At 46.1% G+C, this 27553-nt stretch overlaps 1 protein-coding gene and 1 non-coding gene across 2 annotated transcripts; both read right to left on the reverse strand.

Annotated features, from left to right (window-relative positions):
• Positions 1-7706: 7706 nt before the first annotated feature.
• On the reverse strand, positions 7707-26708 carry LOC144128893 (alpha-N-acetylgalactosaminidase-like). The gene is made up of 8 exons (XM_077662674.1): positions 26433-26708; positions 18456-18630; positions 14957-15131; positions 11957-12131; positions 10513-10607; positions 9840-10001; positions 9023-9220; positions 7707-8727 (listed from the first exon to the last, which is right to left on the reverse strand). Exons 2-8 carry the CDS (start codon positions 18617-18619, stop codon positions 8002-8004), a joined length of 1695 nt encoding a protein of 564 aa, XP_077518800.1. The 5' UTR covers positions 18620-18630; positions 26433-26708; the 3' UTR covers positions 7707-8001.
• TRNAS-ACU (transfer RNA serine (anticodon ACU)) lies at positions 23544-23615 on the reverse strand. Its single transcript has one exon. It is a non-coding gene; the product is annotated as a tRNA-Ser (tRNA).
• Positions 26709-27553: the final 845 nt, after the last annotated feature.

Consider the following 27553-nt stretch of genomic DNA (forward strand, 5'->3'; position numbering starts at 1 on the left):
AAGCCAAACAAAAATGACACAAACGGCCGTTGCCATGACGACAGTGTAAACAGTCTGTTATTAGTCTTACAGGCTTGAAAATAGACTGCTATCTCCAAACTACCGACCGGCGCAGCGGGCCAGTTTCGACGCTAGAAGTGCCTCGTCAGGTGGCGCCCCTACGCAGAGTGGCACGGGCCGAAACTGGTAGGAGGGGTCTGTTACTTTTGCCCCCATGGTACGTATGAAAGATGAAGAGGACGATATACAAAGCGCAGCGAGAGGGACTACCAGTTATAAGAAGCCACGCGAGAGGCTCCGGCCCGGTGGTGGCGGGGACTGGGGTATCTGCTCTTAAAACCGGCGCTGTCGCTTCGGCGGACGCGGTTTTGCGATGCGCGTCTCCTCTTAAATCTTATCTTCTCACGTCCTTTTCAACTCTCCTCTGTCTGCACGTGGCAGCGATTGTGGCTCAGCTCGAGCCAGTGGGCAGGCGCGTGCTATTTCCTTTCCATTGTTCCTTCAGTCGCAGCAACAGCAACAACCGGCGGAGGTATGGTTGTCTAATGCAATCGCGAATCGACGCTGTTCTGTTTGCGCCGCCATTGGTTGGAATTGCACTCGGGGCTGAAGTTTATGCTGGATATCATTAGGAAAGAAAGCTTCGGAATATTTAAGATAAGTTCACCCTGGTGTTCTCCGCCAGGTTCTCCTGATTGTTCGGCTTGAGTTTCGCCGCGGCCTTCGGATGAGGTTCGCCTTAATTTACCGAAAATGGAAGCTAAAAGCATTTTATGCCTAATAAAGCTTAATAAAAACACACCGCCTTTTTACGAGGCTTCCCAGGGCGTAAGAAATACGATGGGATGCACCGCGCATTAGCGACCATTTAGCCTAGAAGGGAGAATGTGCACAGAAGCATAACAGAGCAAGAACAGAATAAAATATCGGAGCCAGATTGGCAATTTCGGGAACTTGTTTGCGCAGAAGCCATTTTCAGTAGTGTGCACGCGCATATTTGAGACCAACGCGTGCTTCCGCCGAAATCACTCTTAAACGCGAATATTTGACACGCACATGCTACTCGGTATCTGCTGCAGTATTAATACTTTTTCCCCCGAAAGTTTCGCCAAACGCCGTGAGTGTTTTCAATGTGGAACAAAAGCTAAAAAAAAACAAAGCTGCAGCTATTCCTAGTGACGACTAAGTAAGCTGAAGGGGGGCTAAAAATAGCGAGGAATGGCATCAGGCTCCTCTTACGTGGTATGTAGATGTTCTCGCTCATGAGAGCATACATACGCACGAATAAACTGAAAGGTTCGACTTCGTGTAAAGCAACGAAGTTATTCAAAATTGAACCCTGATGAGAAATTGTATAAAAGCGCAGTTTCCATTTACATGCTCTGTCCTCACACTTCTCGTCCACTGAGGGTAAAAAAAGGAACGACCGTTTAATTCCAGTTGGACAACCTGTCAGAAAGGCCACTTCTAAGTATAAACAACGAACAGTGCTAAACTAATAGACCATTACATAGCAAGTTAAAACAATATTTCTTCCTTAAATACTCGCTCCCGCTGAGATTGTCATTGCAATTTTGTTGATATTTGGCTGCATAGACAAAACTGCAAGCGAACTTGTAGGACGGCTTGATATCAACGCAAGGGGGAAAGTTCTGAATCAGTGAGACGTGCGTGGTCCTGCATGAAATGGAAACTCATTTTCTTCATTTGTTCTTATAGTCAGGCGACAATTTGCCGATCCCCTTAGCCGAAGTTATCACAATATGTTGTCATATGAGCACAGTCATGCATAGTATGTTTTGATGACCGTCTGTTAATGCACTGTTTGAAGTTTTGCGTGTGCCGTCTTCCACACTGCCTCTTTTTACTCCATCTGTTGTGCTGATTTTGTTCTTTGAAGAACTGTCTGCCCCGCCGTCAGCAGCCAAATTGAGCGTACGGGAAGGCTTGTCATACTAACGACGTCGGATCGAGCCGGCTCAGTCACTGGAATAAAATATTCCATATCTTGGCGTGATGCACAGTGCCAATTTGTTTTTTTCTTCTGAGACGACGAGAAGTGCTTCCTGGTTCCTCAGGCTTGCCCTAAAATGAAGCTTCTTCTTTCTATGCTCTCACTCCGTGTATGGCAGACGGCTGCTCAGTCAACATCGTCGTTTGCGAAGGTGCAGCCACGTGTCGGCGAATTGTTGAACTACGACAGAAAAATAACCGAAGCCCCAGTTCAAATTGGGTGCTTCGGAGCACTTGCTCGGCTTCATAGCAAAGCAAAACGTTCTGAGCATTGAAGAGAAGACTTGAAGGTCGGGCAGATTTTCAAAAAATACTTGGAATCTTTTCTAGGCCTACGAGCCTTCCTTCTAGTGGCGCCCTCTTTCTCGTCCAGCTGCCTCTCGAAAAGCATAGAGTGGTAAGTGTCAAGCATATGTTCCCGCCGACGCGTGTAGCAAAATGTTATGTTGAAGCTGTTAGTAGGGGTATCCAGCCATTGCCTGCAGGCATCACTTATCTAGTTACTCGACAGAGGTTAAGAACTTACGATAACCTTATTGAGAACATGACCCCCAGTCTGTTTTTTTTTTTTCAGAAGTAAAGTTTCGAGCTCTCTTCCTGTCTACACGTGCGTATACGTCAAGAACCTCAAGCGTTTCTGAGCGTTCCGTTAGAATCTTTTGCTTCCTACAAGCACTTAAGTGCTTCCATCTGCGAAGGAAAATTGTAGTGCTTGAAATGCGCAGGAGGTTGGTGCGCATCAGCAAAACCTAGATACGCCGAAAGTTTGTGCGGTCACTTAGAACTCGCCTTTCACATTAACCCGCAAAGCTGCAATGAAGCAACGTGTACTGTTGCACGTGCAAAGCAGGCTCATGGGGGGATTGTAGTCTTGAAACTATTTTTTATTTATGGCAGTGTTTTCATCATATTAACCACGAATGTGTGATTTTTTTATGCAGAGTCAAAATATGCAGTCAGATTGAATAAATCAAAGAGAATATGAGTTATAAGGACTTTTTGTGATTTTAATTGTGCTCTTCACTACAGGCCTTTAGCTGAAAATGTTTATAAATTAATAGAAATATTTACAGAACTGCATCATGCATCACCCAAGATCCACTTTGTTCGATGATGCTATTTTTACACTTTCCTCGGTGCAATTATCTTGCTAAAAAAATCTATGAATGGAACACACAAAAAGGGTTGGCTGGTAATTTAGGAAAATAACTTAACTTAATGTGTGACCTAAAAGCCAGAAAGACTAGCATCAATGCTCAACTGTGATCGTCCGGGAAAAAAATGATACCAAGCTCATTTCAATTGTCCAAGCCTGGCTACAAAAAAAGCCTGTAACGTAGATACTATATCCTTAAGATCACGAACAGAGATAAAGAGGTTTGAAGTCATTCTTTACTGAGCCGCCATAAATTGAGAAATTGAATGGCTGTAGCGCTAGCTGCGCTGCCGTGGTGCCATCTTAAAAAGGGCGCGAAACGAGTCTTTTCAGAATTGTGATCGCGTGAAGTGGAACGTAATTTCGAAGCTCCTGCTTCTTTTTTCAGCCGCGCGACTCTCAAAGTGTTCATTTTTTTCTTACTTTGGGATCGTTTTTAGCGTGTATATTTTTCGAAATTGTAGTTTAACGTATATTTAGTGCGAAAAGCTATTTTTCTAGAAATCGACTTTTTCGCGATTTTTTGCGATCTCAGTACCCGCATTCTCCTTTAAACAAGCGGCCACGCCTGCAGCTGAAGAGAGCTGTGGGCTTGTTTCTTTTTTTAACTTGCGTACACTCCTTTCTATAGCCCGCGTCCACTCGCGCTGTTGCCACCCGTCGCGCCAGTAAAATGTTAGTATTTGTTGACGCTACATGCCTGCGATCACGTGCTTGAAAAATGATGCCCAGAATTTCTGGCACAACAGCTAGCTGCCTTCGACGGCCGAGTTGGGACCACGGCGGTGTCATGCGGGGATTCCACACAGGGGGACCAATTAGGCCGCTTTCTTGAACCCAGGCCTGAAACGTGATTCCCACGGCGAAGGTCGTCAGAGACTTTCTTTCTTAGCCGATATCAGTTCTCTCGAGGATCATGAGCCTCACGTTAGTATACCTTGATGTTACCCGAGTAGCAATTAGTATATGTAGGACGTGCGCTTGAGGATGGGAGCTCCTCGCACTTTGGGGGGGGGGGGGGGGAGAGAAGTGTGGAGGATCTCATGCTACTTTACCTTAAGTTCTAAACATAGCTCATCTCCTTGTCCTAAAAACAAACGAGCAAATAAATGTTAAATACGGTTGACTTCAAGCCAAATTGCGCTGGTGTCTGTTCCTGAGAAGTGCTGCGAGGAGGCTGGGGAGTTTGAGTGTCGTGGTCGCGCACAAACACAGTATTCCTCCGTATTTTCGTGGTGCCGTACGGGGACGCTAGGGGTCTTCATCACTTTGTTCCGCATGTTTGAGTAGAAAAATGAACTGCAAACATTGGCCATTGCGCAATATAATTTGAGATTCCGACTGCTGCACCACATCTATAAGAAGGGTGAATGAGCAAAATTTATCGGCCGTGACCTGTCTGCGTATGATGAGAGCAAGAATCGTGAAGTGGCTCCACACCCGTCTACTGACGGTGTTAATTTAGTCAAGTCCCTCCCTCCGCGCAAAAAAAAAGAAAAAGGAAACACAACGCTGTAAGACCAGGGACACCATTGTCGCAAGTGGAAGGATGACTTTGCGAAAGTGCCTCCTCTGATATTAACACGACATTAAAGCGGACATTCAGAGGCAAAGCCGCGCGCTTTGTCACACTAATTCAGGAATCGACGAGCGAGTTCCGACCTCGCCCGTTGAGCTGTGGAATCGAAATGATTAAAACTGGGGTTAAACTGTGACTATGAGGTCGTAATATGACTTATATCTAATTATGACGTATAGGGATGTAAAGTAAATTAATTACGCTGAAGATAAAATTGAAATAATTGGTCGGGAATCATAGCCATGACCCCTCCGTTGCGTATCAAATACGCTATCCTATAGGCCACTGACGCACGTTCGTTTGGCTTGGTTAAATGGAGGCCTTGTGTGTCTTGTAGTTTATCACGTGGTCTAGCATGTCTGATGATGTATGCAAATGAATGTGTGTAATCAGAAAGATGTACTAGTTAAAAAATAAAGCAGCAAATAACCGTTAAAGCTATTGCGTCACACGAAGGTGGAACTTAAGTGTTCACCTAATTTTTTTCCTTCACATGACGTTAACTATCCAGTGGTATACTTTATGGTATTGCTGGGCTCTTAGTGACACTGGGGTCACTGGAAGTGATCTAGACAAATGTCAGCCTAAGCTGTAGGTGACAGGAGTAGTTCAATACGTTACCCTCATCAGAGTTACTTAGCACGTTTCAAAATATCGATCCGAAGCCACGGTTTGGTAATTGCAAGCCTCGTTGAGCCCGTCCAGGTCCAGACTTTTTTTTCCTTTTCTTTTAGTATTTAGCGCTTTTTGCTGAAAGTGATGATACCTGGAGGATTCACACGTAGACATATCACTAGTCGGTGCCCTATAGGGAACTGTATCTTAGTGTCAGTGCTTGAATTTTCTTCAAACGGCTCTTTATTGTTATGACGTTTAAAACAACAGTGTTTGTCCTTTTACTTGTAAACAACTGGCATCCTAGGCTCTATTGTGGCACGCAAACATTATTTCCTGCTCTGAATGTGTTTCTGTGAATTCCTTAGTAAATTTTTCAGTGTATTAGTTTACGCGAATACGTAAATTCGAAATTGGCAGTTTACACACAAAGTTTTCTACCATTTCTACCATTTAAAACGATGTCATTGGCATTTAACCTCAGTGTATTGTACCATTTACTCCGCAAAATTCTTCCTTTAAATAAATGTTGGGCTTTGCATTGAAGGCGTTTGCCTTTCAAAAGTCATGACACGATATGCTTGCTTGTTTAATTCTTTTCTTGCTTTGTTTTCTTGGATTCAACAGCACCTGTGCAACGCATAGTTGCCACTGCAATTTCACCATGTTAATTAATGAATTCCCTTGCCGAGGGTTTGCCCTCTTCGTGTCTAGGAGCAACCAGGCACATATAGCATTCTCATACGACAAGTAATGAAGTGCGCACTGAGTGGCAAAACTAAGTCCGTACCACACGCAAGAATGGCTTCTTTGAGCAGAAAGTCGCGTCTTCGCATTGAGTGCCTTTTCAACAAGCAACTAGCTAAAACTTTTGAAAGGTGAAGTCTTTGAGAAAAAATAAAAGAAGCTCTGAATAACAACCTTATATCAAGACAAGGTTTTATACGCGAATTCCTCGCATTAGCTTCTCAGGTGAGAGAGGGTCCCGAAGTTCCAAAAATGTTGAGTCGGATAATTTTGTGTGTTGTAGCCTGTAAGGCAAACTAAGGTTAAGTTCGTTACAAACTCGATTTCACGCTTGCGCGGATTCTCTGCATATGGCCACTCGAAATTTACCATGCCCAAAAGCAAAGGCGGAAGGGTTCAAGACGGTTTTAAGGATTCTTTGAACATGCTTCAACGACGACGTGCGCCGCACTATCGGCATATTTGTTAGTGTCACGTGCCAATGAGAAATAAAAATATCCGCACGACGTTGCACTTACGTGGCGAGCTGGAACCTTGCGTACGTATATTTCACCTGAATGCTTGCACGTAGTAGACGCTAAAGATGTCTTATAAAAACTTTCGCTGAGCCTGTTTTTTATTTGTGTCCGGCTCATATTATAGAGAGGAGTTTGTCCACCTTGGATAAACAGCGCGAAAAACAGACACACAACAAGCAGTTTTTCTGTGATACCTAGCGAAATGTTTCATATGACGATTATTATGCCCCTCTATGTTTTCCATATGCCCCACCTGAAAACCACATAGTCTGTATGATACGGATGTTCTTGACAAAAAGTCGCAATTCATATGTCCTCCGCATCATGTAGAAGTAATGTAGAGCTATACGAAAAGTGTGTAGAAATGATATGAAAAAAATACAGAAAGCATACCAATATTCAAGTACCGCAGCGGTGGCCGAGTGGTTGAGCATCCGCCTCGCATGCGGGAGGTGCGGGGTTTGATCCCCAGTGCCGCCGAGTTCCCACTAGTGATACAATGGCTACAAGCTTGGTCTGGTGCTCGGCTTATTTAGGATGAAATGCTTGGAAAATGGGTCTTTGACCCTGCCTTGTGTAATCGAAAAATACCTTGTGCCGCGGCGCTCTTTGGCCATAGATGCCCTTGCGCCATAAAAAAAAAAATCCATCCATCCACATATATTTTTTCATATCGTACGCACTCAGTAGTTCCACATGCGCCACGGTAATGGAACGTCTTGGTAGGGCTGGCGCACCACAAACTTTTCCAGGTGCCGATTTCGCTTGTCCATGCTGTCGTCATATCTTGCTTCCATTTCCTGGCTTAAAATATTTATTTTCGGCTCAAAAAAATTTACTTTGGCTCTAACAGCGTTACGATGCTTGCAGCGGCCTGTTACTTGGAGTGCGTTTGATTTTAGTAATTTTCTTTTTCATTTGAACGTTATTCTTTGCAATCCATATTACACGGTGCTGCTCCTTTTATCGGTATCCGGGTTCGGTCCTTCTTAATTAGTATTGCTCCTCGTGCAATATTATAATAATTTAATTCATAATTATGACCTGTTACATTGGCGGAAACGAAAAATCTGGCATATAAACAAAACAAACCCCCAAGAAGAAACATTGGGTGTGTTTATTAACTAATAACTGTACATACACTGTTCATGTCATGCGAGAGAATGCTTTCTGCAGTTCGGCCAAATTGACGCAACCTCGTTTTTTTTCTCTTTCTGTTAAACACGTAAAATCTGGTGCTTTTAAAGTGAAAAATTTCTTTAACGATTTTTTAACGAGTCTCAAGTAAATCGTTTTTCTCTCAATTTTTTATATCGCCTCATGCTCCAATCCGTGGGTTCACTACTACAATAGAATCTGTTCAGTGTCGACGTCTAAGCAGTGATCCCGGACTTGGTACCTTCGGGAACCTTAACCACAACGGTTTCCGACCCGCCACCACCACCACCGCTGCTGGCGCCACCGCCTGCCGTTGCGCCGCCACCGGCCCCGCCAACTGCACCACCTGCGCCAGCAGCTCCGCCGCCGACAATGCCACCTACACCCGCTCCTGCACCTCCGCCGCCCGCTCCAATGCTGGCTTCAGCCCCACCGGTCGTGCCTCCGGTACCACCCGACTCGCCTCCTGTGCTTACTTCTCCAGCGCCACCTACGTTACCCGCACCACCCGTAAGGCCACCGCCACCTGTCTTGGTGGCGATAATTTCGGCGATCTTTTCCTCCGCAGGCTTGGAAACGACTCCTCCTTCGCCTCCCTGTGCGCTGGGCTGCTGCTGCTGTGGCTGTTGTTGCTGTGGCTGCTGCGGCTCCTTGGGGCGAGGTGCGGGCACGGGTTCAGCCTTGAGCATCACCACGCCGGACGGGTTCACGGCCACCGTGATGTCATCCAGTGGCTTGAACAAGGCCACCGGGGAGGACGAGTCGTACAGGTCCGCCACCTTGTAGCCGTTGAAGTAATTGAGGCCGATGCTGGCCAGCTGGATGGTGACCTTTACGGGGCCTCCGATGTGTCGCCGGTTGAAGAGCACGATGGCCGCCGAGGTCGAGCCATCGTCGGCCAGCGGCGTCACCGGTCGAGCCCAGACTTCGATGCCTTTCTCCTGCGGCAGTGAAGGAATAATTAAAGGTTGGAGAGGCGTTCGCGTAAAGTTACAACTTTTAGCGTCAGCGGCAATGTAACCGGGATATATGGAAATATAATGCTATAACAGAACGTGTTGAAAGATTCAGTTAATCAGTAATTAGAGCCATAAATCACTCAACTCATGAAAATGGCTCATGTGACATTACTATGTGGTGGCGTCGTTTCGGGCAGACGACGACCACGAGGTGATCTCAAGGCAAGGGGAGCTCTTAGATAATACAGCTGCGCGCTAACAGCTCAGGGTGACTTACCGTCACGATGCGCCTTCCCATCCTGCCAAGCGGGTCCTGGTTGATGGCGATGATCTGCTTGTTGAGCAGGATCTCCTTGAACTCTGGTCGAATCGTCCTCAGATCGACGGACATGAAGAGTGGTGCAGCCAGGATGGCCCACAGCGCCATCTGGGCCTTGCTCTGGTCGTAGCTCAGGCCGTAGTTGCCGATGATAAGCTGCGCATCACCCACAAGCACGGCGATAAGAGGACGGCGGTTATGAGATGGATCACTGCGAAAATTCAACACTCACGGGCGTCTGCAGGCACTTCATGTTATCATTGCTACCCTGTCAAATAGTGGCGAATAAAATATCTCATGTAGCTGGCGTAGCTTGTAAGCACTCTTAAGCTCTTCACTTTAACTCTTTAGGAATGATGCCGAAGCCTCTGCGTTCATTGGTGTCGGGTTTGCTCAATGAAGATCACTCCGATAGGGCCACCGCCGTTATAGACGTGAACGCCTGTCGCCCTTAACCTTAACTGCACAGCTGCCTAAGTCTCCATTCAGTGCGAATGGTTTTGAATCCGGCGGTTGTAAGCCGGCACGACTATTGGTTCCAATAATAGCGAGTTCCTTCAGTGCCCATGCAGCGCGCAGATCATGCTCAAAAGGACAGAAGACGCTATTTACCCCAATCTCAGGGCTGACTCATTCACTGTATACTCGACTGCATCCTTGACTATTAAACAATTAAACCATTCAGCACCTAAATGGCTTCAAACGTAAGCGGCTACGAGACTATGCAGTATACAAAAGAACATTCTGTAAGAGAGCATCATGGTTTGGAACACACCATGTCCGGGTCACTCCAACGTCCGGGGCCCGACGCGCCCACCAAGGTGTCCTGGACTGTGGCGTAGTAGTCAAGTATGGACAGCACGCTGTCCCAGGAGTCCGTGATGTCGTCGTAGTTGCGCCACATGTTGCAAGATCGGCCGATGGCCCGGTAGTTGGGCTGCGCTCGAAAGGGAAGGATGGGGGAGTAGGGCACGACTGCATAAAGAAGAATCTAATGTCTTGTCGTACGTTACCATAAGCTCAAATTTACATCTTCGGTCCGAATCCAGATCAAACATGTCCTGTCTATACCATGCCGTTTTCCTGGGGTACCTGAAACTGCTGTGGTCGAACCCTGCCTATTTCATGATCCCGACTAGGAAAGGTGACACGAAAAACTTTATATAAACTTGTAATCAGGAACCCCGCTATTTTTGACGCCGTCCGCGTGCATATGCGAAAGCACCGGTTACAAAACATCACAGCGAATTGTAGGCGCTCTCATGGGTACAGTTCTTTTTTTTTTCAAATTAGGAACTTATTTTTAAGCGTTCAGTACTAGCGAGGCGTACTCAATAAGCGTCGTTGTGAAAGCATAACACATCGAAGCCAGGAACGAGCTCTTGAGTACCAAATCTTACTGCGAGAGAGAAAATCATTTTTGGGAAAATCAAAAGTACTCAACCAACCTTCATGCCAAGGTCGACCTGATAGGCTGGCCAGCTGCATGAGAACACCATTTTCCGGCCGGTCCTATTGAGGGCCTGTGTGTATGCAGGGTACACTGCATAAAGAGCACATGGTTATGAGACTCAGCACACAGAAAACACTTAAATAAAGAGATGAAGGAACAACCACCTATAACGTTTTTTTTATGAATCCTGCATCATTAATCTCTTCTATTTATTGCGAAAAATACTGCTTTATGCTAATCTCACTGCTGCAACGTGTGTCAACTTTAATTTTTTTAACTTCTGGCTCCGGCTGCGCTGGACACATTTTCTAAACATAAAGCCTTTCTTTCGAACGCAGTTGTCGACTCTTGCGGAGTTTTTCGGAATATTGCGAAGAGTTTTGCGGCTCTTTCGGAAAATTTCGAACGTGACAACCAAGCTGTCCAGAAGTGCCGCCAACTGACGATCCTTGACTCGTCGCCGGGATCGCGAAACCGTAAAGCGAATAATCAGGTTTTGCGAGGAATAATGAGGCTTTCGCAAGACGCACGAGGGGTAATGAGGCACACAGGGTGCTGAGCAAAGTATAGTCCAGCAGAAACCGTCCTAAAAGGATTACCTTGGACAGGGAGCCTTACGCTAAAAAAAAGAAACATAAATGAGCTGAAAAATTTTACGTTAAGGTTGATGCGATACACCTGACCTGAAGTAACCGCTGAATTCAAGTTGGCGAAACTTTTGAGCTATGACGAAATCGCCTATCAACGAGACAGTCTCTTACTTTGTGCAGTTTTCTTCTCTTCTTTTACACCGAAATTTCCACACGCTCCCCTACTCGAGGGAAATTACGTATTAACATGGTTCTACTTGAAAAATTTTTGGCGTGGCAAAAAGGAAGAAAGATGAAAAAAGCGGCACAGAGAAAAGTGTCGCAAGACAGGTGCTATGCTTACCGTAAACTACTGAAATATATAACTCCGTCGAGTTGCGTGTCTTCCCTTTCCTTTATTTTCCTTTCCTTCGAGCATATATCGAAAGTAAAAAGAGAAGAAATTTTGTTGTTTGTAGACACCAGAAAATATTTAGCATGAAATGAACACATAAAACTTTACCTAATCCGATGATCTGATTATATTGGTTTGGGTTGTAGGGGTTTGACGTCCCAGAGAAACTAAGGCTATGAGGGACGCCGTAGTGGAAGGCTCCGGATAATTCTGGGCCATCTGGGGCTCCTCGACGTACACTGGCATCCCACAGTACACGGGCCTATGATCGACAACGCGAAGATGAAATGACGTTAGTGCAGTGGGTTGGGAGACGCCACTAAGATAGCGTGGCATTCAAACTCCACTCCAGAAATGGGGATCCCGTTATCTAACACTCGAACGAAAACTCTGTCTGTTTCTCTTTTCACTTTTATCGCTTGAGCTAGACCGTGTGGAAATGCAGAGTTGCTCACGGATGTCCATGATGCGCGGGTTGACGTTACACCCGTCCAGCTTGAGCATGTCGACACCCCAGTCAGCGAAGGTGCGCGCGTCGGTCATGTAGTGGCACAGGCTGCCGGGGTAGCCCGCGCAGGTCTTCAGGCCGGAGTCCTGGTAGATGCCGAACTTGAGGCCCTTGGAGTGGATCTGGGAGCAGAACGCAGCGGTGACGCAATAAAGGAAATAGCGTTAGGAGCCTGATCAGGTTTCTGGAACAGAACAGCCTTCATGACCTACTTAAGCTTACCGACAGCCTCTTTCATACAACACTTGGAAAGTATTCGAATAAAATAAAATCAGAAAACCTTGTGCGGGATGCATGCATTCAGTGAAGCAGTGACTGATATGTTAGGCATTCGCAAAATGCGAGTTCATTGTTAGGATGAGAAGCTGGACTAATGGAGTTCACCGATTTGATGAATAAATGAAAAACACAAGTGCACTGCAATGGCGCCTGTTCTATGGGCTTGCTTTGTGTCCTAATAAAAAGGAATTCACTCAAGTCCCCGTGCGCAAGTAGTGCCCGTGTAGTACTGAGCGATGCCAGCGGCCGTTAAAAAACCTCAAGTGGGTCACACAATGTAATTACATCTGAGAGTGCCCCATCCCATCTGAGCCCCCTCCCATTCACTCATTCTGGAAGGGCTCCCGGACTGAGGAGCACTCCCGGGAAGGTTTTTATTTTTGCTATTAAATATGCCATTTACTCCCTCCATCTCTTTGGTCTTCATCGATACGGCGTCCCTCACAGCCTATATCATACGATATCGTACCATACCGTACCGTACCATACCATACCATACCCATACCCATACCCATACCCATACCCATACCGTACCGTACCGTACCGTACCGTACCATACCATACCATACCACACCTTTTCATTGGAGTAGAACCCCTCACCATCCATAAAGCATTGAGTTCTTTAGACTGCGGTTAATTTTACCCCGCATTTCTGTGCTTGCATAGCCAAGTATGGAGTCTGTGACGCTGAACAGCTATCGGCGGACACGTACCTCCTGCATTCGTTTGGGCTCTCATTCTCGTATTGCTGCCGCATCAACATCTTCATAGCCACTGTGAAGATGACGTCAGTAACAAACGCGCTCTTAGCCGGAATACACTGATACGCTTTAAGCGGTGCTCAGTTATTCCACACAACCGTTCGGGTACGTGGCGTTGGTGGTAATGCAGAAGTAACAACGGCGACCGGATGTTGACACCGACATACAGTCCTGCTATCAGAACTCCTGCGAAAAGAACGTTGTCCGCTGACTCGGTGCGTAACGCTTGAAAATGTGGGCAGAAATAAGTAAGGACCCACCCTCTTCCCGTTCATTCACCTAGTGAGCCACTCGTTTTCATATCTCTTGAGTTTCGACGTGAATTGCAGCGTACACGCCATTTCTACGATAACTAATCAGAGTGGTTACGACATCGCAAGCTCTTAAGCAATTGCCTCGTCACATCCACAGGAAGAAAGGAGACACCATAACGCATGGGGCTTAGTGGATAACAGGACTTTTTCCGAGCTAACAAGCTAATGGGGAAAAAAGAAGGCATGAAGCACTGCTTTTCGTAAAGGTAACGGCAAGAACCCGGGAAGCTCTTCACATCTTGCGTTTTTGTGTTTCAAGCTTTTCGCTGCTCTAACGTGCTTCTCATTTGACTGCTTTCCAAAATCGCGAAGCCATGTCGTGAGGAGGTTTTCGGACAGCAAGCAGAGAAAGCGGTAGACAGGAATGAGAGAAAGAAGAATCAAAGAAAGGAAGCTAAATACGAAGCATCTCACGATGTAGCAGCACCTCCATCTCAGTTCCTTTTTGACAGGGAAAACTCCCCGCGAGTATGTATTCTTTACACCTACCAAATCGCTGGAATCAAATGTACTTGAAATAAAGTGTTTTTACGGAGCTAAAACGGCTTTTGAAGAAGAATCCGCTTAGACAATAACTCATTCTCAAAACTTAAAGAGAGCTAGCCCACAACTAGCCCACAACAACATCCCTCGTGAACTTCAACTCATTCTCTCTTAGCCTTCTGAACCGCAGCTTCGGTCTCATAATTGCAGCCAAGGTAGGCACTCAGGAATCAACAGTATGCATAGTGAAGCCAAATGACATATTTTTGTGCAAAAGGACTGCTGCTAAACCCTATTGCCAGGAATATGGTGTCAGGGTGAAGTGAAGCCCCATACATTTCACCTATAGGTGATGAAGGGATTAAGGCATAAAGTTAGGAGCGAGATAGCGAGGGGTGAGGGCAATGAATGCTTGGAGGCACTCGTGGAAACGGTAACGTCAATCGAGAGGTGTGGCCGCGCCGAGGTCCCTCTGCCGCTCGCGCTATAGTACTATAGTACTATTGTACCGTGCTTTCTTGTGCAAGTGTCTCTCTTCGCTCCCGAAAGCTGCGCGCTTGCGTGCTTTGCCAGCCCCAGGATGCCAGCGAGGAAGGACGTCAGACGTCAGCGAGGAGCCTGAGACGGTTCGGCGAGCTCACCAAGCAGCAAGACGTCAGCGGCAAGCATCGCGGTTAGTCACTCATCGCAAACAAAATTGCAACAAGCCCAAGGCAGCCTGTCAATCAAAGGGGGGTGCATTACTGCGGCGTGTTCAGGTAAACCAGCAAAAGAAAATACGGGATGATCTGACGCAAGTTCAGGCGTTTCTGGTAAAGCACCAGAAGTAAAAGAATCATATGAAAAACATTTAATCATAAAAGCATTCAGGCAAAATCACCACTGCTTACGCACGTTGATCGCAAGATTGTCTGTTCATCCGTTCAATTTTGTTATCTTGTTTTTTGCGGGTGTCTAAGTTTGCGTGTGACGAGATTTGTGTTGTTGACACTGTCGTGGTAAGTACAAGACAAAATTAAACACGCCCCTGGGTGTTGTTTTTGCTGGAAACGAACAGTTTGTATTTGAGTTGGTTTGTAGACAAAGCCGGATAAGAGGCTCTCGACTCACGTAGTCGGCGAGCGCCTTGATGCCGTGCGGGAATCGGGTGGCATTGGGTTGCAGACGTCCGTCAACGTCGCGCCTGTTGGACATCCAGCAGTCGTCGACGTTTACGAACTCGTATCCAGCATCTCGGTAACCTTGCGTCTCCATGATGTCCGCCATTGTCTTGTAGAGCCGCTCGCTGCCGATGAATAAAAAAAGCGCATCTGGCGACTATACACAGCACTAAGGCGCTTTAAACTATAACCCCTATGCATCTCGCTTGTCATGCTCATTTTGCCCCTGCACGCTTGCTTGGAGGCGCGGCGGTCGTAGTGTTCCTGATGTCATGGTTTGCAGACGCGAATTCCAAGAGAAAGCGAGATTCCTGTGGGTAAAAATTACGTCTTCAATATTTCTGATATGCTTCTGAGTTCCACAGCCAGGTATTCGTTTACTTGGGCAACCAGCTTTATATTGCCGCAAAAGAAAAATGCTCGAAAAAAGTCAGTAGACCCCTTTAAGTTTGAGACGACTGGCAGTTTCATGGACATGTACTCTACAGACATGGCGCATGTCATCTGGAACATTTGTACAGAACGCTCATGAGCGGCGGCTCCTTTTTCTTGAACTTGACTTCTGCTTAAAATGCTTTGCGATCTTTTCCAAAAAGCAGCCAGGCAACGGCTTTTGCTTCTCAGCCTTGAGTTCGACCCCTTACAGCCCCCTTAAAGACCAAAATGTCTCAAAGGCAACGACAAGGGTTTTCCCTAACTTCCACATATTTAGAATTTAAGGGGAGCCAAAAGTCGTCCACTGCAGGGCCAGTAACAACCTCGGTTGCCTGTTTAATTTTGGCAAGATGGTACAGTCGTACACAGACCTGTCTAGAGCGCTCTAACTCCGTGCCGTCTGCGCGCCACAGCGCGCATAGCGACGTCTAGCGACGTCTAACGGCAGCGCCTGGTTCGAGATAGCGCATGTCTGATGCTCAGACGATACTCAAAGATGCGCAATCTCGAACCAGGCGCTGCCGCTAGAGGTCGCTCTTCGCGCTGCGGAGCGCAGACGGCACGGAGTTCAAGCGCTCTAGACAGGTCTGTGGACGACTGTACATCCACGTGAGTACGCAGATGAGTAAAACAAGGGAAGCGCCGCCGGTGAAAAGCTTCGTTGCGTAAGCGACAGCGTTATTGGATTTCTTTCATAAGTACTTGTCACTTGACCCAAGTTGTGGCTCCACCAAGCAATATCCCATCCTGGGGTAAGCGTCGCTGACTCCGAAGATTAATACTGGCTTCAGAAAAGTATATTTTACCCGCGGCTTACGTTACATCGCTGATTCAAGAGGCTCTGAAACATGAATGCGTGAAAGTTGACTTTAAATTTGGAACTCTAATAATGGCGCCTTTTAAAATACCGAAATATAACAAGTAAAAAACAAATTAGAACGTATCGTAGTGCTGAGGAGGCGCGTTTATATCATCACTATTAGCTGGACGAGGAGGAGGAGGAGGAAAGGCAGGGAGATTAACCGGCAGATGAGACCAGCTAGTTTGTTACCATGCACAGAAGGAAAGGGTTGAGGGGACATAAAGGTGAGGGAGAAAAGGGAGTTCCCCACAGAACGAAAGCTTTCCTCACGGATTCCAACTAACTGTTGTCCTGCGCCAGCTTTGGACACCCCACTTCATTTAATTATATTTCTCCCCCGCTCCACCCAATTTCCTGACGTCCCCAATTACACTTTCCTTCGATATCCATTCTTGCTTTCCACTAGACTAGCCACCATCAGTTCCTCGGATTACCTGACCTGTCTAAAGTTTAGTCATTCTAAGTTCAGATCAAATGTAACTTACCCTTGGTTTATTTCGAAATCTTTGCTAATCTGAGATATCGGTCTTTTAGCGTTACTCCCGCCATATTCCTTTATCTTTATATTCATAATTCAAGCATTTTGCTAGCCGTCGAGGTAAGGCTACATAACTGAGTACCGACCGATTACTTTCGTTGTATACATCTTTTCAGAATATCTCTACGCTTTATGAAGCTTTTAGGGCTTGCAAACGAACGAACATAAACAAGACAACACGTCCTCATCTTCGTCCTCGTGTGCAAGCACTAAATCTTTCATCATGACAAACCAACTCGCCCAAACAGCCATTTCGGTCTCTAAGCTGTCGTTCATCACTTCGGTGCGTCTGTCAAGATAATCCAACCTAGTTTTATTCGCCCAGATAGTCTCTCGCATTACTCAGGTCCGCCATGATTAATCACCCATGGTCCAGACACTCGCTATTTTATAAAGCTCTAGCTCCTTGTGGCTCAAGTGGCAAATACTAGTTTTGTTCGTGCTTCAGTTTGCTTCAGTGTCACGACGCCTCCAGCACGAAGTGCTTTTGGAAAAATCCTTGCACTTGAACTGCCGCGTCTGGTAAGCCTCGTAACGGTAAAATCGAGCAACACTTCGCAGTCAGTAAACGCGAGTTCATGTTTATTTTGAGCAGGAGCCTGCTGTGGCCGTAATCCTGAAGAGAAGAGCGTTTCCAACAGCCTTTTTTTTTTTCTCACAAGAGAGAGGTTGGTCATTCGAGAGCACGGTTTTCTTGTTAGTAATTCAGTCCTAGTACCGCGGAAAGACAGCGACAGCTGTAGCCTTTGTCCCCTCCTGGCCGCTGCTTGTCGCAAAATCTTGAAGGCCCACATGTGCGGAAAATGATAGACTTCACTGTGCAGTTTCAAAACTGTGGCCTTCCATTGTCCGCCACACAAAACACGAGCGAACGGAATGATTGATCCTTCGCTTGCTTGTTATATCGAGTTCCCCTTCGAATGCCGCACAAAGGACCGCATACATGTACGGTGTACAGGTCATTCCGACTGTGCCAGAAAGCAATGCAAGGCTCGCCAATGTAGGAGCTATAAGCGGCCTCACTGATCGAAGTACAAACAACTCAGCTGCTTGCGAACGACAGCACACAGAACTCGATTACTGCTCATGAGGCGCTTATCTGTGCACATGCACAAATAATGAGTAACGCGGGTGCATAAAAGCAAATGCAGTAACGAGTTCACGCGCAATTATCAATTCATTAAACGAACGTACATTCTGAAGTAAACGACTAAGGAACCATGTTTTTCTTTCAACCATCATTACATGCCTCCTTTATGCCCTTAGTCAATAAACATCACAAAATAAAAAAAAACTGAAGAAGAGCTCACAGCAATCCCTTTTAAGCGCTGCAAACGAACGCTACGTGCATTATTAATTATGCTAGCGAGCACACTAAAGGCTAGTCTGAGTGGTCTTCTGCAGTTGCCTTTGCGGCAGAATGCGGTTAGGATGCAATTAATAAACGCTAAAATACCTAACCCTTTCGGGATACCAGAGGTAATTCAAGAGTCAGTGGTCTCTGCATTAGGTGGCACGTGTCTTCCTGACAAGAAGTCCTTGTTTCCATGTTAGCGCAAGTATTTCTGGTATGCTTTTTTATTTCGTCTTCACCTCTAATACAGATCGCCGTACCTGATGCAGTTCTCCGGGTCCGTGGTGCAGTCAATGTTGCACAGGAAGCGCTCCCACGAGAGCCATCCCATGGGCGGCGTGCGGGCAAGTCCGTTGTCCAGGCCCCGACCGGTGCCCGCCAAACATAGGACTCCCACGAGGGGAAGCAGCAACCGTGAAGTCATCGCCTCGTTTCCTGAATAATTAGGAGACGTTCAGTACGGAAGTGACCATGAAAACAAAGCGACGTTTTTTTTTTCTTGCGCAGCCTTCGTTCACCTATTCATGTCTCCAGAATGGTCAACATGGCCAAAATAATGAATGTCTAAACCTGAATTTTGCACCCATTTCTGTTTTCGCACACTAATTCCCCTAATCTCTGTGACTATACGTACAGGTTTGACGAACAAAGAGCCCAATAGGGTTTGCTTACAAGCCGTGTAGTGGGGCCAATGTAGCATTCGTTGAAGTATTAACTTTAGAAAATAGTAGGGACGAAATATCTCACATCTGCAAGGGACGTGGAACGCCGGAGATGCATAACGGGTTGCATAACATAGCCCAGAAGCAAACACCTTAAGCCTTATACTTTTGACAAAGGCTGCGCATCTCAGCTAATCGCTTTACGAATGTCTGGCAGTGTGCCTGTGGGGCAGCATTTTAACTCCATGATTTAAGACTCCATGTGAAGAGGGCAAACTGTGTCATTCGAGCACAGGTCGCTGCCAAAAAATGGAAGGAAGACAAAGCCGCATGATCATACATGGGTTAACCTCTATGCACTGTGTGCGCTGTAGCCCGCCTTTTTCTACCTACTCAGCTCGCCCGCTGAACTGTGGTTTCGTTAGCCACGCTGAATTATCTCATTCGTTCGCTTTTGTCTGCAGGAAAATTTCGGTTGTCGTTCCACCTTGTCAGCTTCGGGCTTTTAATAATCTGACCGCGTGAGTAAATCGGCTAAGTTGCGGATAATTAACACACTTCTTCCTTAGTTGGAGAAGAATCCCCAATTACTCAAATACTTGCAACCTAGCCTTCTTTGCAGCCGATATTTGAAGAGTTTATTGCGCTTTTGTAAGCCTCTATGACCTTTGCAAATCAAACATTGCAAAGGAAAATCGGCCCTTGTATCTTAATTGTCCTTTCAGGCCTGCTTTACAGCTTTACTTGTCTAGTACATCTTCCAAATTAAACCAGTCATTCGTACTAGAAAAGAAAACTATCCTGTACAACTCTTCTAAATGGTAAGAACCTCTTTGGCCGCATTTATTTCGGTAGCTCACCTGCTAGTCCAAAACAATGCTTCGCTTATTTCTGTTTTTCAAACTGATCATGATACTGATACCTGGAAGTTGCAGAGCGAGACACTCTGATCTACGGTGTCAGCCCTGCCATTGAGGCTCAAGTCTGGGCGAAACTATTTATAGGTATAATAGTCTTTCACTTCTAAGCGTCTCTATAAACTCAATATGCCCGCATTAGATTGTTAACATTCTAGCCCACACCTACGCCCTCTAAAACAAGGGGCCAAGCAAGTTTCAGTTATGTAAACCGGGACAATGCTAAATATAGCTAGCCTTGGTGAAGAGAAGACAGTCATAAACGCGGTCAGAACATGCCACCCGTTGATGCAATTCCTTATGACATGCTACACAGACAGTACATTTTCCCAACTTCCAGCTTTCCTTCTTTGCACACGCTCTAGGTACATCGCCATGCAAAAAATGTGACGGTATCTTTATTGACCTTGCTACCGCACAAAACTGGTGAAAGGAGGACGCATTTTGTTCCACTGTAAAATAGGAATACTTTGCCTGGGCGCATAGCGTGAGCACCTGGTAGACGTGTGCGAGAACATTCCTTTACCCCTAAGTTATGCTTAGTTCTTCGGCGCAACCATGGTATTCAATTGACAGAATGCTGAAGCTCAACTTACTGTACTGTACCGCACACAGTACACATACCAGCCCCAGCATTCGTTTCGACAGATTTGCTCGCCGACAGTTCACAAGCGCACATCTAAACACCTTTTCACACGGCGATTTATGAGAATGGAGTAATGTCACTGGCTCGCACCAGTGGAGGATGCAGTTCTGCAAGCTGTTTGTTTTATGCTGTAGCTCTGAAAGTGTTCTGTTTTGTATCCATGGCATGCTATGCACGTATTATGATCATAATTAACCAAAACTTTTTATCCGCAGAATTTCCAAACATGAAGTGTTTCGGAAGCTTGTGCTCTTTATTTAATACGTCGACAGGACGTGACAAATATCCGAGCTCTTGATTTGATGCACGTCCAGCGCTAGAGGTGCCGATCTTTTTCTAGTCATCAAAACAGCACATGCGCAGTATGTTCGGTGGAAAATAAAGGATATCTATTAGCAGTACACAACATTCAACACCAAGCGTCATTCAGAGAAAGAGAATAAAATAGACTTTAGTGACGGCTAGATCAAGACCCTAGTGATTCTCATGAATATGTGTGGCTAACCAGGAACTTGCCATATCGTGCTGTGGTAGCGCACGTTGCAAGACGATCCCATTGTGAGATAAAAGTTCGAGCGAGGTTGCGCGTCCCAGCCCAGGCAAGTATAGCTGCGAAGTGTAAATATATTTCATATCTCTGTTATGAAAACTTTCGCGCATTGTTGCTCCTTTATTAACTGCATGAGATAAGTTATACTGCCCGCCACCACGACATCTTCATGCGTCTCATTATGCATTCTAAACCACGTGCTTCTATTCGTAAGGTGCAGCTCCACCTCAAAGTGTTTTTTGAGAGATGGCACTAGCAGTGAGCAGACAGTAATTTACTACTGCGTATATCAAAACCAACCTGAACTAAGCGCTACATTTCTCAGGCGCAGCGCACTAAAGAACATGCACTCCGTTCTGACACTATTTTACAAAACTTGAAAGTAGATCAGTAAAGCGCTTTGAAGTTCCGCGTCTCCCATGCTGTCCTTGAGGGGATACTCACAACGCAGTCACTTAGAGGAATAGATGGAGCGAATCAGGTTTGGCTGTTATTTCCTGCCAAACCTGTTTAGCAAGTGAAAGTTGAGGATTGAAGAACAAAAAAGAACCACTTGTTTCTGAGACTGGGGCAATGTAAAGATTGTGATGTTGTAAGTGAAACATCTTTACCTGAAATTAAGAGTACGTCGGGACTTTATTACTCTGAATATAATAATTTAAGGTCTGCTTCTTAAACATACCAAGTAGCATCTGTACTTTCTTTTTACGCAATTCAAAGACAATGAAAATTTATTTAGATCCTCCTTACGCTTTCTAGCCTTAGTAGAAATTTTTGGACATTGCATAGATGTACTAACTCGTATATATCACCTTATTTCCATCGTTTACACACAACTTATATCACGCCTCTGCTCTACTACATTTTCTGTGTGCCCCGTTATTAGGAAATAAGGAGTCCTCTTAAACCGGAAGAGCTGAGCGTACCGTAGTTACGTAATGTAGCAATCATGATGCTGAAATCTGAGCGTCTGCAAAGCGTGCTTAGCCCTGAACTAGCCCACATAGCATTGATTATCCCTTACCTTTAGCGGAAATCTTAATGCGCCAAAAAGCTTACATGCACCGACGCAATAGCACAGTCTGTTAAAGAAAAAGCCCAGCACCGCTATGTTGCGGCTACTTAGGACATTGCCTGACTCTGTCTGCAGCAATGCATGCATCAGTGAACATTGACCTTCTGGACATATCCCCACAGTCTGACGCTGCTCTTCTGCGTATGCGGCATATATTTTTTAAAATCTTGCACTTCAAATAACTAAAGTGCTTACAATTCCCTATTGAAAAATGCGTACAAGTTTGAATAGGTCGACAAATAGGATTATGACACATTTCGCTCAACATTATAGGATGAAGCTTCCAAAGCGATTCAGCCTTTGAGAGACTCCTTAGTGGAGGGGGCTCCGTATAACTTCGGTTACCCGTGGTTAATTACCGTGCACTTACATCGCACAGTGCACGAAAGGCGTTGGTTCGAACCCGCCCGCTAGGGTAACACTTCGATGGAGGAAAAATGCGAGAGGTCTGTGCACTGCGCGTTGTTAGTGCTCGTTAAAAATCTCAGGTGGTCGAAATTATCCGGAGCCCTCTACTACGGCGTCCCTCATAGACTGAGCCGCTTTGGGACATCCATCCTATGTTTTCTTTTCCGTTCTTAGTTTGTTAATTCATAAGCTTTCCCACGTGTGCGCATATCCCTGCGTTGCTGCTGATCTATTCTGGCTATATTTCATCTTTCTATTCTCTTTTCGTAAAATAGACACGAAACAAGTAAGCTGTTTAGGAGGCAAGGGCAGGCAGCTTGGAAGTAGCCTAGGTGTTTTTCCTCATCAACAGCACATCACTTTCGGCAGCTCTATGTGCAGTGTTGGCGTGCATACAGCGGGCGCAGAGAACGACCGACACGTTCGGTATCTCGGCACGACCTCGTCCCCGGAGCCACCAGCGCGGGTCTTTCCCTGCGGTGTCGTCTTACGGGCCTAGAACGGGGCCTTGTTTTGTCTACCGAGCGCCGGTAGGCTGCCCCCTCTCTCGCCATCGTCGGCGCCACTGGACTCGCAGCCTACAACCCACTATGCAGTCGACACAAGATGAGTAACAGTTATGAAACGAAAAGCACATATAAATTAAAATAGAAATCAAATGCGACTCTTTTCTGAAGCTTACTCTGGCTTTCTGCAGCCACGCGACGAACTTCTGCAATTTTACTTTTCTTTTAGTACAAGCTTTTAAAACACGCTGGCGAGTACGTACTCGTGCATAGTGCACTTAGTTTGTTGGACGGTTTCTTACGAATAACAATACAAAAAAGGCGCAATAAAATTGAAAAACATCTTAATAATAATAAATAATAATTGGTTTTGGGGGAAAGGAAATGGCGCAGTATCTGTGTCGTATATCGGCGGACACCAGAACCGCGCCGTAAGGGAAGGGACAAATGAGGGAGTTAAAGGAAGAAAGAGGTGCCGTAGTGGAGGGCTCCGAAATAATTACGACCTCCTGGGGATCTTTAACGTGCACTGACATCGCACATCACACGGGCGCCTTAGCGTTTTGCCTCCATAAAAACGCAGCCGCCGCGGTCGGGTTCGAACCCGGGAACTCCGGATCAGTAGCCCAGCGCCCTAACCACTGAGCCACCGCGGCGGGTTGAAAAGCAGCAGAGAAACTGCTAATTCGCAGAGATAATACATCTCTAACAATCCGCTACACTCTACTTGCCGCAAAACCACATAATGTGGGCGCTGATTGCACCTTCTGCTTTTCGCTTAATGTGTACAAATTTTTCCACCGTAATCATTTTATGAAACCACCCATCATGAGAAGCAAAACGCTGGATATGGCTCCACAGGTCACGCTTTCTTTACCAGGGATCAATATGAAGTAATCTCGAGCTTGATCTTTCTAAAGTGCTTTCCTTTAGTGTTTTTTTTTAATTTTTACGTACACATTAGCCAACGTGTGGACACCAGCAATAACAAGCAGTAGCAACGTGTGACCTCACATGCAGTACTTAGCTGAAGACGTGCCTTTGATTCACAGGTTGCTCTGGGAACACTTGCACTGCAAACGAAACGATAAATGCAGCAGCGAAGAGATTATGGGCATTGTTCTTGCTTTTGTTCTATTCTTATCGGCATATCTTCAACTTTTCCACTTGTCTCAGGGAAGGAAATTAAGCACCCATTTTTTTTTGTTTTCGACAAGTCGCCTTTTTGCTACACGGATGTGGAGATTACTTCAAATGAGAACGATAACAGCGGTTGCAAGGAAAAGTACTCTTCGAATGATAGGCTATTTCAGCCATTTCTTGCATAACCCGCAGGAGTGTTGCGTAAGGCGTGTTTAAAGTTCCGTACAGGCTAATAAAGCTTATTTACTATGTTTTACGAGTTCCAGCACAAGGCACTCTTGCTTGGCCGCATGGTTAAGACCATGCTTTTTTGTACAACAGTGCATCCAGAACGTTGTCATCATCACTTTTTGTACCTTGTTGACTATGTCCCTAGTAAATTAATGAAGCGAAATAGAACGAACACTTTATATTAATTAATCCGCTTAATATAAAAAGATGGACAAAGAAATGGAAGCCCGAAGGCAGGCGTCTTCCTCCTTCCGTCATGTGAATACGACCTCGGGTACTCAATGCAGCTTATTATTGAGAATTTTTTCTCACTTGCCTGCATACTATATATTTTGCGGATATTCGGATGCCAACTTGTGTTAGCGTCCGAGTGTTGAACGCATGTGCGTCTTAAATTGGTCTAGTATTAACTTCATCGAGTGTTGAACGCATGTATGCGTTATATATTAGACATTTGCGAATAATATTTGTTCGAATAGTAAGGTATTCGATTTGATCTGAAAGGTTGGTATTCGAAATCTCAAAGTATTCGTCTCGAGCGAATATTGTTTCTGAAACTCTTGCTACCTCGTTCGGAGTGCGAGGTTCGGCGTACGTTCGGAGCAAGAAACACATGGAGATAGGTGCACCATTCCGGCGACTGATGCGGGGTGGCGCTGGTGCTTATGCCTAGTAGGTGTCCATGGAATCACCGCTGAAAAGCAACAGCTGCGCAGCGACGCAATAGCAGTTAAAAGCAGCAGTTGGACCCCCCCCCCCCCTCCTTTCACATACAGGTCGCAAACCCTACAGATACGTCGGAACTGCCTATAGGTCGGCTCACCCAAGTTCTGGCGGTCATTTCTGCAGAAAGCCGGCACAGATCAAATTAGTGCGCAAAAAAGATTCAGAAAATGCATTCTCTCTTTTTCCGGAAATCACCTTGTGCGCTCAAAAAATACAAGATTTTTGAAATTCCTATTGTGCCGTTCAACCTTATTTGTGTGCCAGTAATATTCGAAACATTTGCTTCGAACTCGTTTCAAACCAAAAAACCGCTATTCGTTCATGCCTAGTTACATATTAAAGAAGTAGAGCGCACTGTATACTAACAACTTCATCGCAACCAGTGCAACTTCATCGCATCGTGAAGTGCAAACAGTGAAGGACACCGGAAACTAGCCTGACATCCCACTGCTCGAGTCGGATCCTAGTACGTGCGGGCTTTTTTCTTTTTTTCGTTAGAGTGAGCATTGCGCATCATATACTGGGGAACACAAATACGATATGTTGCTGTGTATCGTCAAGTACACACCAACTGTTCCACCATCGTGTCAATTCAGTGGCACGATGGCACGTCAGTGGTTAGGGCGCTCGGCTACTGATCCGGAGTTCCCGGGTTCGAACCCGACCGCGGCGGCTGCGTTTTTATGGAGGCAAAACGCTAAGGCGTCCTTGTGCTGTGCGATGTCAGTGCACGTGAAAGATACCCAGGTGGTGGTGGTAGTGGTTTTATTAAATATAATAGTAAAAAGGAAGGAAAAGATTTTTGCTAGCCCCGGCATCTGCCATCGATACTGAAGCACCTGAGCTGGGGCAGCGGAAATAAAGGACAGCAGGCAGGTGGTCGAATTATTATTCCGGAGCCCTCCACTACGGCACCTCTCTCTTCGTTTCTTCTTTCACTCCCTCCTTTGTCCCTTCCCTTACCGCGCAGTTCAGGTGCCCGCCGATATATGAGACAGATACAGCGGCGTTTCCTTTCCCCAAAAACCAATTATAATTATATAATTCACAGAAAAGAGAAGGAATTCATTCTTTGCGGGCGTAAGCTCAAATTCCAGGCTCCCGCCGTCTCGCGTTTCAAGCGCGTTAACTCCAGGCAAATCCTATCTACCGCGCACTGGCTTATGTAAGGAAACGCGACGCTCGGACGTCCACAAAATACATCGGGCACGTGCCTCACACACCATAAAGCACGTAAACTTCACGCGCCTCTGGCGCGTGTTAGCTCACGGAGGCCGGCCTCCTAACACACACATGAATGCGTGTGGAGGTTCCGCGATACTCAGCCGTTAGAAAAAAAATAAAAAATAAAAATAAACGGGCGTTGCACGTACCTTTGGTCGCAGGCCGTCGGTCCGGCACGACAGCAAAAATGAAACGCAGGGCTGGTGTCTCTATGCGGCCGACTGGTCCGTCGAGGGCGCTCTGCTGCTGCTGCTATCGGAGACGCCCAGAGCGCTCCGTCCCGTCGCGTGATAGCTGAAAAGGGAAGGGCGCCGAGCGAGATTATCGTGGCGAGCGCAGAGAGAGATTGGGCGAGAGTTCTCGCATATGGGGAGAACAAGCTGCACTTGTTCTACTGCTTGGCGTTGCGCTCTCCTTCCTACTGAGCCAGCCTTTTCCTCGGCATCTCGTGTTTCTCTCTGTCTGTCCTCGTCCACGTTCTCGTCTTTTGTTTTGTTTATTGTGCATGCCTGGCAGTGTTCGAGAATCTTCCGCACCGCCGGCGGCCACGCGCTGTCATCTTCCGACGAATTTAACCCTTTCGCCGCCCCTCACCACCCAGATACTAGAAATACATCGTTCTCTTTGTGCTTGCAATCCTTTGTACAAAGAAAGATGGAAAGAAAAGATGGGTATGTTAGAAAGAGCCTGTTGTTAGCTTTTGTTCGAGCCGATATTGCTCGTACTTAGGCTCTTTTCAGTGTCGTGTCGCGCCCTTCTCAAATTCTTATTGTTTAATTTTATATTTCCTTGCACTTTTATCTGCTTCGTTTGTAGTAAAGGCAGAAAATAATGCGGGTAAACTAGGTAAACTACTGTAGTCATTATCTTGCAAAAAGAGGGCTAAGTCAGGTGCGTGTTGATGGAAAGGACTGAACAGAAGAACACAGTCACATGCACTGGTGGCTCGCAAACCGGCTGCGAACACCGAACGCCATGCCTGCTAAGCTAAATCGGATGTATATGCTCTCTGTTCAGTTCGGTAACACATTGACCTCGATGTGTAACTAACTGTCGGGGATAGGTGAAAACGATTCTTCGACCGGAGTCACTCCCTCGTTTTATACACGCAAGGGAAGATTCTGACGACAGTATTCGTTCCCAGTTTCGCAGGCGAGGCTTTTGGCGTGACTGATCTTAAGTGAATAAAATTTTCTCATTGTTTTGTAGGAAGATGAAACGAGCATAAACGTTGATCGAGCTAGCCGATATTACGTTATCTTTCGGCGGA

The sequence above is a fragment of the Amblyomma americanum genome, chromosome 4 (assembly GCF_052857255.1).
Source record: "Amblyomma americanum isolate KBUSLIRL-KWMA chromosome 4, ASM5285725v1, whole genome shotgun sequence".
Lineage (NCBI taxonomy): Eukaryota > Metazoa > Arthropoda > Arachnida > Ixodida > Ixodidae > Amblyomma > Amblyomma americanum.

Excerpts from the sequence above, each read along its gene's own strand:
- LOC144128893 (XM_077662674.1), bottom strand. The coding sequence starts at position 18,619 with ATGACTTCACGGTTGCTGCTTCCCCTCGTGGGAGTCCTATGTTTGGCG. Across the intron at positions 12,132-14,956 it reads TCAAGGCGCTCGCCGACTAC|ATCCACTCCAAGGGCCTCAA; the intron begins GTGAGTCGAGAG and ends TTCTGCTCCCAG. Across the intron at positions 8,728-9,022 it reads TGGGAAGGCGCATCGTGACG|GAGAAAGGCATCGAAGTCTG; the intron begins GTAAGTCACCCT and ends TCACTGCCGCAG.